General features: G+C 41.9%; 1 protein-coding gene across 2 annotated transcripts in view; it reads right to left on the bottom strand.

The window, feature by feature from the left end:
* Positions 1-17,614, bottom strand: part of extl3 (exostosin-like glycosyltransferase 3) — a 38,037-nt gene that overhangs the window by 5,784 nt on the left and 14,639 nt on the right. The window contains exons 1-5 of one of the 2 annotated variants that reach the window (XM_063496392.1): positions 10,497-10,638; positions 6,646-9,249; positions 4,758-4,885; positions 813-957; positions 587-715 (exon numbers count right to left, since the gene is read on the bottom strand). In XM_063496392.1, coding sequence (XP_063352462.1) covers positions 587-715; positions 813-957; positions 4,758-4,885; positions 6,646-8,784 — 2,541 coding nt within the window. In that variant the 5' untranslated portion in view covers positions 8,785-9,249; positions 10,497-10,638. Of the gene's footprint in view, positions 1-586; positions 716-812; positions 958-4,757; positions 4,886-6,645; positions 9,250-10,496; positions 10,639-17,614 lie in introns of those variants that run through there. The other variant, XM_063496391.1, reaches the window with a different exon arrangement.

Here is a 17,614-nt window from a genome sequence, read left to right as displayed (position 1 = left end):
GAGAAGAAACAAGCTTGAAAAATCTGCACAAGATATCAATTCCTCACCAGTGGCACAACAAAATCCATTTTTCTTCTTTATTTGTCTTATTTTAAAGAAAAATAGATTCCCTCACCGCTTAGGACTCGTTCAAAGTTGCCCCAAATTCATTATTCACAAGACTTATTCCTAGCAGCGAAAACACTGTCATGCAACACACTCCATCAAAGACGTCCTTAATTCCCCTCTGAAACGCCCCTGAATATTAACACCCCACTAAATCAAAAAGAACTTAAAGTGAGGGCTGCAATGACATTTCTCTTCTAACAGCTTCCCTAGCTTGATTGCTATAATTATTTGTCTAGCCATAAGTGTGCTCGGCGGTAATAAATGTCCTTCCAATAAAATTCCAGGAGAAAAGAGAGAAGAAAAAAAATCTGCCGTAACGCACGGATTCGATCTTGTGTTTTTAAAAAGTATAATTTGTGCGGAATATTGGATATGCCAGTTTGAGTAATGGCAAGGCTAAGCAGGCAGAAATATAAATACCCACGTCCTGAAGGAGGTGCAAAGCCCCCAGAGCCAGACTGCATGCTCTGTCACTGACCTTGATGGGTGGTTTGCGGGTGATGTGAGAGACGAGGAAGTTCATGGCGATGTCCTCGCAGTTAATGTATTCGTCCACCATATCCCTAATGGCTTGGGGCATCACATAGGAGTACAGGTACGCGTAGTACTGCGAGAAGACAAGGACAAGGGGAAATATGTAAATGATATGCTCCAACACAGCCAGATGTGAACCTACCAGGGTGTAGCCGTTTTCATTTTCTGACCTTATGGAAGAAGGCAGCTCCTGTCAGGACCATGGAGAGCTCACAGGAGTAGTTGGAGTTGTAGAGCCAGGACTGATGGTTGACGTCCCACGCGTGATACCTCCCAGGAAAACCTACGATGCGATCTCTGGCCTCACGCCACACTCTGAGCCACCCAGAGAAGTCAACAAAATATTCCAATTTAAATCAGTTAATTAAGATGCAGGGTGTTTACATGTGCAGTTTAGTTTAGCACGATTGCTGTTAGCTGAAGCAATACAGCAGCTTCAGCTCCTGGGGTCACAAATCTTTGATAGCGCACTATAACATCCTAAACAAACAAACAACATACAAACACTCAGCGGCTTACAATATAAATTGTGGCCCATATTAGGAAAAGCATTGTGAGACATTACATAATAGAACTTAACATTTTAATGAATCGCCAATTATTACAGCGCACGCACTAATTCAATCAAATAGAGAGATTGTTTTAAACCCACTTTTACTGGGGTTTTTTTGTATTATCTGTTTTGCCAATGAATTCAGTTCCTTCAGTTATATAAACATGTTCTTTTAACTGAACTGTGTCGTGCTATGCCTAATAAAAAATGTCCTCCTGTAGGCCGTCTGATAGAATAATCTCGTCTTCACTGATATGGTAAAAAATTTTTTACAAAACAATTTGAGTCTTTGTAACAATAATATTTATCATGAATACAAATACAAAGGACGATACATGCCTCTCTATTTTCTAACACTTGCACTTCTTTAATCAGATCCATTGTGCCACTACAGCATACTACTGGATAGTAATCACAAAGAGACAATATCAAAGCCAGGATAAATCGTCTGACTGATTTAGGTTTACACATCTTTTAACACCAGAAATACAGTTTCCCTGTTAGAAACTATGATATTGATATGTTCTGTCGAGGAGCTTGGTCTCACAGGCTCTCTCAACAACATTAATGGAAACATTTAAAGCTGGATTCTTTCTAATTAAGTGTTTAGAACCAAATATAATGCTATCTGTTAGAACACATCAAAATCCGTTTACTGTTCTGTATCCTTTTACCTACTCACTGCTACACTGAATTAAAAACTACATACATTAATAGCTTACATGTATAAGCAGCCTTTTTGAGAGCCTCCTAATAAACCACTTTAAACCAATTTAAAACTTAACTATTGAGCAGTGGAAATACAATCCTAAAGAAAAAAATAAATTAGAGAAACAGTTGATCATCAGAGTATAACACAGGTCTAATAAACAGGTCTGTTAAACTTTAGGGTTAAAAATCTGTCCAGTTAGAAAGCATCTATCATTGTGAATCCATTTCAGCCACTTTGGTGTAAATTAAAGTGAGAACAATCAACCCCAAACAGTCATGGCAAATGTCTGCCAGGTTTCTTCCTCTTAAAAGGGAGTTCTTCCTTCCCATTTTAGCCAAGTGCTGTCTCATACCTGGTTTTTTGATTTTAGACATTTTCTCTCCACTATTGTGGTGTCCTTACCTTTCAATATAAAGCACCTTGAGGTGACTGTTGTTGTGATTTGCTGCTATATAAATAAAACTGAATTGAATGTGCACTGTGGCAAAAACAAGACAACCCAACCAAAAAGGGAGTGGTTTTGCAGCTGGTGGCCCACAGACCATTGCTCTCTCCTATTCCTACTAAGTGATATTTCTCTAGTTTTAATTTTTGTTATTGTTATCGTCACTACTGGTATCATGCAGTCCATTCAGACTGCACAGACAGTCCAGCTCCTCCAGGATGGAACATCCATATGTGCTTGTGCACGAGTAGGTTTTGCCAGAAGATGGGTGACCACACGAGGAGAGCTGGACACAGCTACAGCAGCAGGACCATAGCTGAAAACATCCCTTGCATGAGGAAAAGCTGAAATGACCTCCATTAGGCTACTCAGTTTTCTGACTGACTGATCAGACTCTGTGAGGGCGGCATGACAGCCTGACATCCTTTTGTGGGACCTATGCTCACAGACCAGCATCACGTAGTTCCACTGCCAGAGAAAACCACACGCGCCGGGTCAGCCACTTGTGCCCAATCTCTTCAAACATCATGTTCCAGGCATGATAATATTTGTCAGTGTCTCCAGACTCCATCGCGCCTGTCACATGTGCTCGGTGTGATCCAGCTCTCGTTTGTCAAGAGAGCGGGTGCCAGTGGCTGACCTGCCAGTTCTGGTTTATGCTTCGTAACGGGACAGATTGTTATCCCTGAAGTTTAACTGGTTTTGTGTTCCACTGTGATGATTGAGTGTTCGCTTAATTTCTTTGAGCAGTGTACAAATCAAAAGCGACACACTTTTTCAGAAGTAAACACCGGGCCTGAGGATAGAAGATTTTTGCATTAGGGAGGTTTATAGGCATAAGCTACAACAGTTAAGACAGCTAATGTATCTTTATTGACATAATTTTACCTCTTTACCTGTTTCCTTTTCAGCTCTTATACAATTTTGTAACATTTTGCAAAATTCAGCTATCAAACACCAATAAATGCCATTTGATTTGCTTAAAATCAGATAACGGGGAAAACGTCAGCCAATAATAATATTTGGTCATTGCACTCCCAGTCAGTAAACTCTAAAGCTTGGCCTCAACTATGTAGTCGCACTGAGTGACCTAGATGCACAAAATGTGCAAGAACAGCAGCACTGTGTGCTTGAAATTTGTGACCAAGAGCCTCCAAACTGAATTTTATTAAATAATTTAATGGCTTTTATTCATAAATGAGCATTTGACATATTTGAAGACTTCTTAAGCAACATGTAGACACTGTGTGATGGTTCCCTTTTATTTTAGAGTTAACGACAAATTTCTGTGTTTGGATTTCAAGAGTCTGTGCATATGCTGCCCTTTCAAATCCATCTGTTTCAATTTGTTAGCCAAGTAAGCAATGTGACCATTTTCCTGTCAAGCATTAATTATTTTCTTTTCCATTAGTATATAGCCTTTTTTTCTTATGATTCACTGCAGGAATGTGCACAAAAAGTGTTTCAATATATCAAATTGGATGCTTGAAATTCCTACTTCGGACTCACAGAGCTAAGAAATCTCAAAGCGCAAATTAAAGTCTCGAATGAGTTCATGTGAGACCACTTAAAATGTCTAACGCACTCGGCTGCCGAATGGCTTCTCCTCTTTGGCGAGAGCGGAGATTGGGAAACATTCCTGTGTAATTCTGGGGGAGTTTGAGATAATTCGTGACAAATGACCCCGGCGTACTCGTGCTCGGCAAGTGAGTTTTTGCCTGCCTCGACAAGCTGCTGCAGCACCGAGTCGTAGACAAGTCTGACAGAGGGGAGAGGTTGTAAACCAAAATAACTTAACGGCGCGCTTGATCATTTAATTGGTTTAAGCACGGCCTTCATATTCAGCTCATCTGAGTGCTGTATGGGCAAGACGCTGACAGCACATTTCCCTTTTATTTTCTATACTTTGGTCTCTAGTGGGAGGTTCAGTCTCTCTGTCGGATCCAGTGTTTTTTAGGAACGTGATGTTTCTACATTATTTTTGAGCATTTTCCCTTCCTTCCTTCTATTTAGCTCAATGTTTGCGTTCAGTTTTCTTCAGAAGCAGTTTTCTTGAAAAAAAAGCACCGTTCACAACTTATCATCTTTAATTTATCTATGAATTGTTTTTCCAGTTAATGACTTGCAAGACAAAACAACACCAATAAAAATGAAAATAATTAAACAAGTACTGTGCTTAGTATTTGTAATTAGCTCCCCTTTTAGAGCTCTGCTATCACATTAGAATTAAGAGGGACTTTTTTTCCTGTTGATCTTTGTCGCAAAATTCTAATTAAATCAACTTTTCATCTTCAATGTTGCAGCAACATTTCCATGGTGGGTTAATGCGCTTTTAATAAGCATGCCGAAACACCAAATGAAATGACAAGTGTGCACCAGGCGATAGCAAAAACATTTTTCTTCACCTGAACCCAAACATGATCTCATCGTGGCGAAGGTGAGCGTCGTCGTCGATAGACAGGATTGCCTCGGTTTCCACGGCATCCCAGGGTAGGAAGCGATTGTTGAGGCTGTTCTTTTCTGTGCGGACCACCTGCAGGCAGGAGAGGAGAGGCAGCAAGAGCTTTAATAAAAGGCACGTTTTAGAGAAGTAGTAGTAGTCTAGATGAGATCTAGTAGTACCTGCTTATGTAGTGACTGCTTCTAAAAAACGCTGTTTCCTGTATCTTACTGCAAATCGCTGTTAGATTTAAGCTGTTAAGCTGAAGTGCTTTAAGTGCACTCTATTCTAATAGGGTGCCAAAAATGAGCATTTTAGAGACCAGTTAGAGCCCAAGTCCATATCAGTCAGCCTGTAATGATGCTGATGACAGATGCGTATTGGTATCTGTGTTTATTGTTTGGTGCATCATGTGAAAACCTTTTCAGGAATGTAATGCAGAAATATGATGCTTGAGGTAATCTAGAAATAATGTGTTGATCAAATAGCTTGATCAACACAGGGCTCTGTCTCCATTACAATCTCAGAACTGTATGTAGCACATACAACACAGTAACATCTTAGCTGAGTTGTGGAGTCTTCACGTTAAACTGCAAAGTAGTTCGTAAAAACATTTCTGAACACTTAATAAACTACGATGTCATCATTCTTCCTTTTTAATACAGCTCTAACACAGCAGCTCTGCAGTGTAGTCATTAACACATTCTTCCAACCAACAGATCCCTGGTGCAATCCCAGGAAGAGATAAATCCATTCGGGGTTACATCAGGAAGGGCATTGGGTACAAAAACACTGCTGAATCAAACATGTGGAGCTACCTGTTGTGGTGACCCCCTGTGAATAAGGGGGCAGCTAAGGGTAACACTCTGCATTTATAAAAGCTCTGCCCTGCTGAGAGGAAAGAGACATTCCCATCTGCATTTAACCAAGTAAGTAGGTAAGAACGAATCATTGGATAATTAGTTCTGCGATTAATGTGTTTCGACTTGCAATAGGGATAGTGGTGAACTGAAACCTTGACTGCAAATCACTTAAAAATGTAGTGAAATCAAATCTTAAATTGAAAGTAGACGTCACAGCTGTGTTAAACAGTTAAAGTAAAAGGACTCTCACATACACAAAGCAAAGACAACTCAAGGGATTAAGTGGCTAAGGAAAAAAAAGCTTCAATTTGCCAAGGAGTATAAAGACTGGACTCTGAAGTAATGGAAAAAGGTCCTGTGGTCTAATGAGTCCTCTATTACAGAGCGATGGGAGCATGAGGGCATGATGCTTAATCGTCATCTACAATTTGTAAGGAAAAAATGCTTGTTACAAGGATGTAACTTGTTTTTTGCTATCAAGACTCACATTAATTGGTTAATTTAGTTGATGAATTTAACCAAATTAATAATATAAATAATTCACTGACAAAGATTGTGTATATCAGTTTCAGTCTGGCACCACCAAATTCTTTAGTACCTCCCCATCAGCTCACCACATGTGAAGAAAGTCAGTGTGACAACCTAATGGTGTGGATGTGAACCACATGAATATTTGATTTTTCATCCTTAGTTCAAAGGCACAGATTTTATTATTCATGGGTGTCAAGCTTCTTCAATCCTTTTAGTAAAGCTGCTGGTAATTTGTATGAACTCCAACAGATTTTCAAAGAGACTGATCCTGATGTACTCGAAGAAACTTTTCATCTGACACATCAAACATCGCAGGTTACCTTTTTGCATTTCAGAGAGAAAGGATGAGCACGAGATGATTACCTTACTTAAAAAAAAAAAAAAAAAAAAACTTACTATAACAACGGTATTTAGATAAATTGTTGCACGTAAAAAAAAAATAATTCTTTCTACACTCACCACAATGGGCAGGCCAATGTCTGGCCACAGCAGGTCATCTGAAGGAGGCTTGGGAGAATTCCACACTACCACTACCTTGTTAAGGTATGGCAGTCCATTCAGCCTCTCGAGAGAGTTCATCAGGACCTCCTCCCTCTCATAAGTCAGCATGACTACAGTGAATTGCTCTCGGGGAACGTTCCCACCCAGAGCAGCCTGAAACTCCTTTCCAGAGCCTCCTGTACCTCCTCCAATAGGCCTGAAACCAGTACCTGAGCCAAGGAATTTGGCTTCAGAGGGCAGCACCGGGTCAAGAGGAGTGTGAGGAAACAGGTGGAAGGGCCCCGGGGCCCGGTTCCATGATCTGTAAGTGTCTGTAGCTGTATATGTGAAGTTGCGGAGAAAGCGTGGAGAGGCATAAGGAGGCTCCGTCTCGACGGGACCCAAATCCAGATCACCATTGTCGGCCAGGTTGGCATCTGTCCCAGCCAACTTCCCGGCTTTGTGAGGAATCTCATGAACTGGCTCTTCTTTGATGGGTGCAGCAGGAACTTGGATGCTGGTTCTGATACTGGCCAGAATGGTGTTGAGAACATTTTCTGAGGTTGAGAAGTACGTTTCCCACAGAAAGCGGCCCTGTCGCCTCATAGCCAACATGTCATTGTCTGACAGGCTCCTCAAGAGGAAATGTAGCTCTGTTACACGGGGCTTGGGGACCAAAATGGCAGCTTCACTCCAGCGAATAAACTGGTGGTAAGGCAGTCGGGAGTGGTCCCCCAGGACAACAGGGATAGCCCCCACTTCTAAAGCCTCAAACAGCCTCATCCCAAAGCCTGCTGATGCTACAAGTTGTCCATCCCCTGCAGCAATCACCAGGGCAAAGGTAGAAGCCTTGAGGACCTCCAGTCTGTCTTCTCTCTCTCCACAAAGAGCCCACTCTGTTGGCAAACTTGGCCTCGGGTTCTTGCAGGTGAATTCCACCAGAACCTGATCCAAGTGGCTGTCCTGCACTGCCTTTAAGGTGCCGATTATGCGATCGTCATAATCGGCTGGTGGATCTCCTTCCATTTCCTCCTCGAAAGACTGGGGTGGTGCCTCCTGTAAGCTGCTCCTCAGGGACTCCACCCTCTCCCCCTGGAATGTGAAAAGGTATTTCCTCTTCACGGGAACTTGAGGTGGCACTTCTAAAAAGTTGGGTTCAGAGAGGGCATGAACTAGCGGGGACACAACTAGGTCAAAACCCTCACGGTACTGCTGCTCCAGGAAAGTGGACTGAGCAACTGCTGCTCGCCCTGTGCTCACATTATACAGGAGGTTCTGTGTCATAGACTTTCTAGAGAGATGCACCAGTACATGGTTGTGTCCATCAGACCTCCAGTAAGGAAGAGATTTCAGTTGCTTCTCCAGCTCTGAAGGAGATGGCAGTGGGAAGGAAGGGGACTCCTGCAGCTCTCCTACCAGTACCAAATACAGACAGGCAATGTTGGGGTTATTAGTTACATAAATGTTGCTCTTAACTGATGCAACAAAAGCCTGCTTTACCAGAGGGTCAATATAGCTCCCCCATGGGTAGGAGTCTGTGTCATAGACATATACAGGGAACCCAGATGTAAGGGGACAGCGCGCATAGTCGAAGCAGGAGCGCAGGCGGCAGGAGCGTGGAGACTTGGGTGGTGGCAGCCCCGGATCCTCCTTGTCGGGAAGTAACCTGACGGGTAACGACAGCTTGGGCTGGTTCTGGGCCATCAGTTCTTTATAAGAATGCTCCGTTTGGCTGATAACATTTTTCAGCTGTAGTAGATCTTGCTTGGCGCTGTCGATGCTGCGCTTGCAAGCCTCGATGCGCAGGTTAAGTCGGGCGATCTCCCCATTGAGCTCCTGCCTCTTTGCCTCCAGCTGCAACAGCTCCTCACTGACCGACTCGCGGATACGGCACAGGTCCTGCACATGTTTGGCCTCGCACAGCTCGCCGCCAGGCCGGGGCCCAAAGATGTGCTTGTCGCGATCCCCAGCTTCATCAATGGTAGTGAGGTAGTAGTGGGCAATAAGCGGGAAGAAGACCAGGATGAAGAAGAGCATGAAACTGAGCCACGTGAGACGCACGCGGCGAAACATCCACGGCTGGCCTCCAACGCCCACGCCGCCACCGTTACGCTGCATTGTTGACTCTCTCAGTCTGTTCTTCGTCCCTTCAGGGAACCATTGCTCTGGCGATCAGCAGCAGCCATGGCCGACCTTGTCAACAAGGCAGTGGAATAGACACTAATTCATCAAACCTGGGGTATAACTCTATCCTTCTGTGAAGGTCATCCAAGGCTGATTACTTCTCCTTAAGAGTCCTGCAGGTATCGGCTCACCTGTACTCTGATGAGTCATAGTCTGCACAAGCTAATGCCATTCTGTTTTTGTGAGCTCTGGCTATTAATCCAACTCTGGGTGAGAAGACAGCCCCACATCAGGGGAGGGGTTCCTCCTCGTTGGGTGCAGGGAATACATAGCTACTCAGAGGTCAGAGTGTGACAGCTGAGAGTGGCCTATCCATCTTTCATCCACCCCTCATGAGAAATTTCTCCAGAGACTGTGCCTCAGAAACCCACTCTTCCTCCTCCTCCTTGATTCAGAAACCTGAGAGGGAGAATAGCAGAAAAAAGAACTAATGAATGACAATAATTATCTGCAGCAAGAAAAAAAATAATTTCTGTTTAACTGCAAGAAAAGCTGTTTGGCATTAAGCTTTAATATGGCAAAATATTTACATTTTTTATGCACCTCAAAACTTAAAGCTGAGCGAGATGTATAATTCTGTTTGATGAAGGCTGGGTGCAGTTAGCAAAGCAAACTCATTAGCCGCAGCAGGGTTGGTCACTTCTCACTTTCCCATTAATAAGGGCGGCCTAGTTTGTTTACTTAGATATGCAAGAGGTGAAAAGCCCAGAAATATAAATACAGTTAATAACTGTGTATATGGAATATTTACAGCTAAGCTTTCCACATCTAGCTACAATAAATATTTCTGTATAGAGCAAGACTCTGCAGCTTATCCAGTTGTTTTTTTTTTGCTGCATTCTGTGCATGACTGCCTGGAGAAAAAAAACATCCGTATGCTGCAAAATACCAGGGGGTAGGTATCTTTTTCTTACAATTGTTCTCTCTCTTTAAAGTCACACAGAAAGAGCAGAAAACCAGGGAGAGCCATCACTGCGAAACTACAAACGTACAGCGAGCCGACACCAAGAGTACCTCGAGCAAATCTCATTAAAGGCCTCCGCCTGCATCCCAGACTCATCACTGCCTCAAATTACTCAGCATCCTTGATAACAGTTTATCCCAGAGAGTGATGGTGAATTATCTTCACTAGCTCAGGAAAGAAAAAGGCTCAGGCACACACAAAGGAAACCAGCTGTAGGGTTGCTGGTTTTATTTCAGTTCCTGAGGCCAGTGGAGGTATGTGCAAGAATAACCTTGCGTACCTTACAGCTCAGAACTGGTTAAAAACTAAAAAGAAAGTAGAGGGGGAAAAAAAGACCCCAGGAGCTGCATTTTCAGTGTGCAGATGTTGGGAAAATATAGCTCTAGGGCAAAAACCAGCAATACTGAAAGTCACAGCACCTCTTCTTCCACAGCCCTGAATGTCTCTTAAAGACTCTTACATCCTAAGCATAATCTAAATTTCACCACAGACTGTTTCCTTCTAGAAGCAGCATGCCACAAATCCATCACACCACAAGCCCTGAGGATGTCGAGCAAGAGGCCAAGCGCCAAACAGACCTTATCAAATACGCTACCAAACCAACAACACTGAGAGCGAGCCTCGATAAAGCGGGTCAGACTGACACAGTCGCAGAGACCAGATGAATGCAGGTGATGTTTACCTTTTTCCAACATAACAGCTCCTCTTGATAAGGATGTTATTCCCTGGGCTACTGGTAGATTCAAACATCTGTGGATGTAACGCTTTCATTGCAGCCTGGTTTGATCACAGCGCACGCAGATAAGATCTTAAAACAAACTGAGGAAAAAAGCCATTTTTCATTCTGTCTGCTTCAAGTGATCACTTCGCCTTGCTGCATCCATGTGGCTGGCATTTCTGATGTTTAGAGATTACTGCGCCCTGAAAAACTGCATCCTGCAATACAGCTGCTGTGCATCTGTCTGTGAGCGTGCCTGTCAAGGAGAGGAATGAGGAAAAGGGCCGGCCAATCACATGACAGGCATGTGATCCCGTCTTGCCTAAAATGACCGCCATAGATCTGCAAGTTTGTGAAAGCCGCAAGTCTGAAAACGTTGCATAATATCAATAAGGGAAATCTGTAAAAGATTTGCTTTTGTGATGACAAGACATCTTTTCTTCATAACTTGTGTGCAGCTTTATGTAAATGTTTTGGGTTTTTTTTCCTTTTGATCCCTCAAAAATACGTTTACAACACAGGAAAGTAACAAGGTTTTTTTGCCAACAATTTTGAATAAACTAACCATTTTGTCTGCAACGTTTTAGTGAACTGGTTCTTTTGGAGGGCTTTTCTACTCTACTTGAGCACTCAAACCACCTCTATACAACATGCCTCATTCACCCATTCATACAAGCAATTTTCTAAGTGCTTTCTATCTTTCCCTGATGAAGACTTTTTAGTCGATACGCGTAGGTCGTGCTTTTCCTTGCTTCTAGTTTTTTATTAGATATTTTTCAATCTCAGCAAGTTTTTTAGTCATTTCACCCTACTGATGAGCACGTGTTTAGAATATTTGTAAAAACATGGCAGCGCTTCATCTCTTTTCTTTACTCACACTCCAAAGGATGTATCAGAGAGAAACTTGAAGAAAGTATTTTGCCCAAGGATACTTTGGCATGCAGACTGCAGCAGCCAGGGATCAAACCACCAACCTTCCAATTAGTGGATGACCTGTTTTACCTTCTGAGCTACAGCCACCCCAAATGGGAAAATCTTCACATCACCAGGAGTGAAATCTCAAAAAGTTCTGCTTGAAAAACCACTGAAACGACCAGATAAACACTAAATACATAAAAGCAAGCAGTGATGTTTTATTTGTTTTTATGAACCATTAATCGCTTAGTTTGTCAAAGATGTTTATTTATAGTTATTTAAAAACAATAATTTAATAACCAACCATAGATTGCCAAAAGCATTCATTAACTAGTGCAAATCAGAGCTGTAATACAGCAACACACATACTTCCTCATTTACACTATTAAAATAACTTTACCATCTGTAGCTGATTTAAATTTTCTACACGTTTTAGTCTCGGGGTATCAGTGTGCAATAGATATATTGCAGGCTACAAATGTGGACCTGCACACATGAATGCAGAGCATCACAGGTTAATATGAGATAGTCCTGCACAGTAACTACAGGCCTGCATTCTGCTTTAGTTAGGAAGGTACACACAGAAAGCTCCCAGGACATATGACCCTGTGAACGCTGACCCCCATCCTGCTGCTAAGTGATGTGCCTGAGGTGCAGAGTGACCGAACGGGAACTATCACAACAGTCCGATTAATCACTGCATGACTGCCAGTGCCACCCGGGTAATGGCAGGCAGATGTTGGCAAACACTACTGCCGGGTCTAATCCAAAGCCAAAAATATGCTGGCCTAAAACTCTTCCTATAGCTGCTTCTGGGAGACACACACACACACACACATAGATAAAACTAAATCTCAGTCCCTTCAGTTGTAACTTTCTAATCTGCAGACTGTCTGCCCCCCTGCTACAGACAGCTTAATCTCACTGCTGTCTGCATGGAAAACACATGGGAGAGCATTGATCACTGTGGACTTACTTTGTAGGGGATCAATGATAATGCCATCATTACCTACAGCTGAGCTGCAAGCTGGTTTGGTGTGAAGCACCTAAAGAGCTGTTATTGTAGCCATTTCCATTTGTGGGTTTTTGCAGAAGAGATGTAACAGTGCGCCACATAAAACACTGAAATGCAGCGATAGCGGCATGCCTGTCCTTGCCTTCACCTAATACATCACGGTGTGCACTTACAATGTTACACAAAGCCACTTTGCAACTCTAACTGAATGGCCGCAGGCAGCAAATGTCATAATTATTCACATAGATTTTCCATTATGATGGCTAATCTCTGTATATTATACTACAAATATAACATTACTCAAGTAGAAAATCAATATGCATTTCATATGCAATCCATTCATTTTTCAGAGGATTTCATCCTCTGATGCAGTTAAACCAGGAGTTCTGTAGTCTTCTCAAGGGAAAGGAGAAGCTCAAGCACAGCCGCCTAGCTGATGACCCAGATAAAAAAAACACTCTTTTGCTCAACATGGTGTGCAATGAGCAAGCAACGACTCAGTCAGCAAATTGCTGGTCAGTCCTATGAATAACACAGACTGTGGGAGTCCAGGAGAGTTAATTTGATTTAGAGGAATAAAAACTGGTTTGATGCAGGACTGGTTTTTATATTAATCCAGATCAATTTCACAGCTTGAGACAAATCAGGAAACAAAACCTTAAAAAAAAAAAAAAAGTGGGACAGAATCTATGTTGTGATGTTTGCAAACATTCTGCAATTCATCGTGTGGAATTAACACACGTATTCATGTGAGGTGAAAAGAACGACAGCAGCAGGTGCTTGGCTCAGAGCCTGAATGAAGAAGTGGGGGTGCTGCTGGCATTTGAGGGCAAGAGCTTGTATAAATGTTTGAACAGTCTCTGCAACCTGGCAGTGCTTTTTGAGACGGTCCGGAAATTCCTTTAAGAAACACAGAACACAGACAGCAGTGACATTCAGCTATAACAGGTTTTTACTTGGCTACAATCGGTCCGACTCAAGGACCACATCTCATGAGTGGGGGGGTGACACGGAGGAAGGCTGCTGCTGGAGCAGCTGGTGAATGAGTGAAAGCTGAAGTTTCTGAGGAATGACATATCCTCCAACAAAGTCGAGAGCGAGGGTTTTTTTTTTCTGCCAGCAGATGACGAGTCTGACAGACAGCGAGAAGAAGTCATAGATTCAAGGGCAGAAGGAAATATTTAACTGCCTGTATTCTCTTGCAAAAGCAGTTTTGATTATTTTTTTTTATATCTAAAGAAAACAAGTTGTTTAACAGTTATGTTGCACAAGTTTTGCACAAGTAAATGGTCCAATGTGGGATTTTTATTCAGTTAAATGTTAAAAATCAAATCTAATTCATGAAAAAAGTATAAATCCAATGAATTACTTATTATTCCATTATGAATCCATATATTAAAGAAATAAGTAATAAACCTGGTCACTCCTGTAGAAAAACACCTGGTTACACCACTGTCAATGACGTGAAATAGCTGAGCCAAATGTTTCCACAGCTTGCAGTATACTTAAAAGACAAAGTTCAAAAATAACACAGCTCAAGGACAAAGTTGCAATGCATCACACAATACAGTACAGTAGGCTACAGTATCTCTCTAGTTTCAGCCACTTAGCACATACTGCAGCAGTGTGAAGCTTATATGCACTGTAGGACCGGGACCACTTATTGTAAAAATGATCTAAACACCTGTTACCTTACAGTAGGGCTCTGAGGGGGAAATCGAGTTTATCATATTTGCATTTCATTTTACTACTTGTTATTTTCCTAGCTGGGGAGCATATGTAAAAGGTCAAACAGTTTTTCTTGTCACTTTAATGCATCGCTAACATACCGCTGCAGTTAAATACTAGGCAAAACCGAAACCTTAATTTAAATGTACAAAGTTCTAGCTTACTGGGCCAGTGAGAACAGGTCTTCGGAGAACACGCTTCTGCACTTGAGAAAAGCTTAATGCCTGCTGGGACTCCAGGTTACCCTGATGCATTACTCTCTCCTTAAGGGGCTTTGGGCTCATTGTGCTTGCATACTACCTTTCCCATAATTAATTGTGATTTCATCGAGGAGTTCGAAGCATGGCATTCCCTGTGGAGGTGATGGGGCGGTGGGGAGGTGGAGGCAGCTGCAGGAAAGGCACAGTGGTAGGGCTGTGTGAGGGGAGCAGCTGTTCTAGCCATGGATCACAGCTCATCTGCAGACAGCTGACAGAGGCATCTCAAGGACTTTTATCACTGGCATGTTACAGAAATAACTGTAAGGCACTCATAGGAGTTATGACAAGACAAGAGTATTTGATTAAAGCTAGCAATTGATGGTCCTATTTAAATTGCTGAAGTTACTTGATGAGTAGCATTAAACCTTGCTTGAAATATTTAATTTTATTTCATTTGTGATGTTTGCTGTTTAATTTTGTGGTTGTAAATATGCTTCCAGAATAAGCGCATAACAGTGAACAATGTTGCAACTTTATGTGCTTTAACAATTATAAAAATCACACTGAACTAGTTCAATCTCCAACTACCTCTGACTATTATAATCTTCTTCTTTCAGCTTTTCCCTTTAGGGGACACCACAATGGATCATCTGCCTCCATCTCACCCTATCACCTCTGTCACACCAACCCTCTGCATGTCTCCTTTACTACATCCATGACTTGTCTCTGTGGTCGTCCTTTCTGAATGTGAAGCGCCTGGCAGCTTCACATTCAGCATCCTTTTCTAATAATGCCACCATCCCTCCTCTGCACATGTCCAAACCATCTCAGCCTCTCTTCTTTGGCTTTGTTTCCAAACTGCTTAACCTGAGCAATTTTATATACCAGACTATATAATATATATCAAAGCCTATTAATTACTTCTTCATGTTCCAAATGCATATCATAATACATAATGCACTCGTATACTGTGCATGCAAATGAAAAATGATCAGACTTTTCTCTTTTATATTATTAGTGTCTTTCCACAAATGGTTTGGGTGAAATTCCGGGGTATATTTGCCAAATGTCTAACATATTTTATTATTATTATCATCATCATCATCATCATCATCATCATCATCATTATCCTGTCATCTACAATCTAGTAAACAATCCTCGCATTCTTTTTCACCCCAAAGTGAGCCCTGATGCTTCCCCTAATTCATTGTGTTTGATTGATTTCATACGGTAGTCAGATGTACTCCATCTCAGTTTTAGACAGGTCTGTTGCTAGCAGAGGATCACACTAAGCACAATGAAAGCCCAGATGCTGCAGATCAAGGACAAGAATGATAGCCGTCAACTTCATCCAAGACAATGGAGCTGAAGTTCATCTGGAACTGATTATATTGTTGTTTGTTTGTCATAGAGTACTTGACAAATAAAATATCTGAAGATGAGAAACAAAAATATTACTGCTTAATATTTCATCTAAGAAAGCCACACTCATGAACCCATTCCCTGCCAACCGCAACTGTCACAAATCAATCTAAATCTGTTAAAAAGCACTGTAGGGGTAAGCTAAACACTGCTAAATTATGCAATGCAGTTCAACACCACCACAAGCGACACCCTCCAAGATGATCTTACAGTTGAAAAAAAATTGCCTCTCACTGGCAAGATTCCTGCAATAAATCCTTACTTTATGAGTTTTACAATGTTCAGTTTGTGTTGCAGAGAGAGTGCAGTGATTTTACCAAGGTCTTCTCATCGAAAACAAAACAAAACAAAACAAAAAACCCCACCAGGTACTGAGTGTGTTTAACATACATATCATAAACAGAGAATCCTATTTTTTGGAATATGCATTGGAAAAAAAAAAGAAGAATATATATATATACATATAAATATGTATAGCAAAAATCATGCAGAAACATTTCTGACTGTACACCAACTTAAGAATGAAATACTTTTCCACACTGCTCTATGTAAGGCTTTTTTAACACCAGTATAAAACACTCTGTGTCAGAACTGAAAACAGTTCAGTGGATGCTCATTTCTTCCCTCTTTCATTATCAAATAATGCTGAGGAAATGACAATGAGGCCGTTATCACTATCAGGGGTATCGGTGCGACGATCGCCCAGAGAAGGAGCAATTAATTTCGCCCTCCGTGTGGATCACCTCCTACTCCGTACATAATGTATGGGTGCAATGACCTTTATATATCCGTGTGTGCATTAAAAGAGACTGAGACAAACGGAGGCAGACAGAAAATCCACACTAAACTACTCTCTTGTTTGCAAGTGAATATCACTAGGTCTAATCATGAGTATTTATAACCCTGCTGAATACCATTTTGCGCAGACAGACACAGACAGAGATGTAGATAAACAGAAAGAGACAGAGAGTGATTACCGGGGAAGGGGCGGGAGAGGAGGAATGAGTTCATGACAGATGGGCCTGGGTAACTTCCAACCTCCAAAGCTCCTGCAGTATGACAACGATTACACACGAGCATTAAAAATAAATAAATAAATAAAAGTCCTGTGTCCTTTCTGGAGTGCACATGTTTATCATTTAAGAGACAACCCAGTGTAAATCTCACATGAAATGCATGCACAGATGCAAATATCACCCACATGATCGAAAGACCCTACACTGGTAATGTAGACCAACATCTGCGAACATCTTCGGTGACCTAGCGCTCGGAGAGCGATAAACAAAATGAATCGTTCTGCCTTTGCAGGAGGTGCTAATCTGTCAGCGAAGCCTCTGCTGTTTAACTGCTGTGGCACGAGCTGCCCCGCAGGGGTGAGGCACGGAGAGTCTCTCGCCGTGGTGGTGAGAATTGCGAATGTGAGAGCCAATTAAAGTCAAAGCAGACATAGAGACACAGAGGACTCCTCCATTTTTCACCACACAATAGCTCACACATTTTTTGTCTAATGAGTTTCAGCTTCCAAAAGCCTCCAAAGAAAACCTCTGACATTTTTAATTTTTATTTGGCCTTTTTTTTTCCTGCCAGAAATTCGCACAGTAGGCAAAAATATAATCATGTATTCTTCGGTTTCCCAAAACTGGTTAGTTAGCTTTGTTACTTTGCTCCTTCCTGAAAACAAAGGGCAGAGTTGGCAGAAAAACATGAAGCTGGTTTTTGTCGCTTTCCTTTAATTAAGGTTCCAGTTTTATTGCTTTTCGAAAACACGTATTCATGATGCTGGACAGACTCTCTTTGTACAC

This window comes from Pelmatolapia mariae, linkage group LG15 (genome assembly GCF_036321145.2).
Source record: "Pelmatolapia mariae isolate MD_Pm_ZW linkage group LG15, Pm_UMD_F_2, whole genome shotgun sequence".
NCBI classification, from domain to species: Eukaryota; Metazoa; Chordata; class Actinopteri; order Cichliformes; family Cichlidae; genus Pelmatolapia; species Pelmatolapia mariae.
The sequence above is the reverse complement of the archived record's forward strand: the minus strand, read 5'-3'. Positions and strand labels throughout refer to the sequence as shown.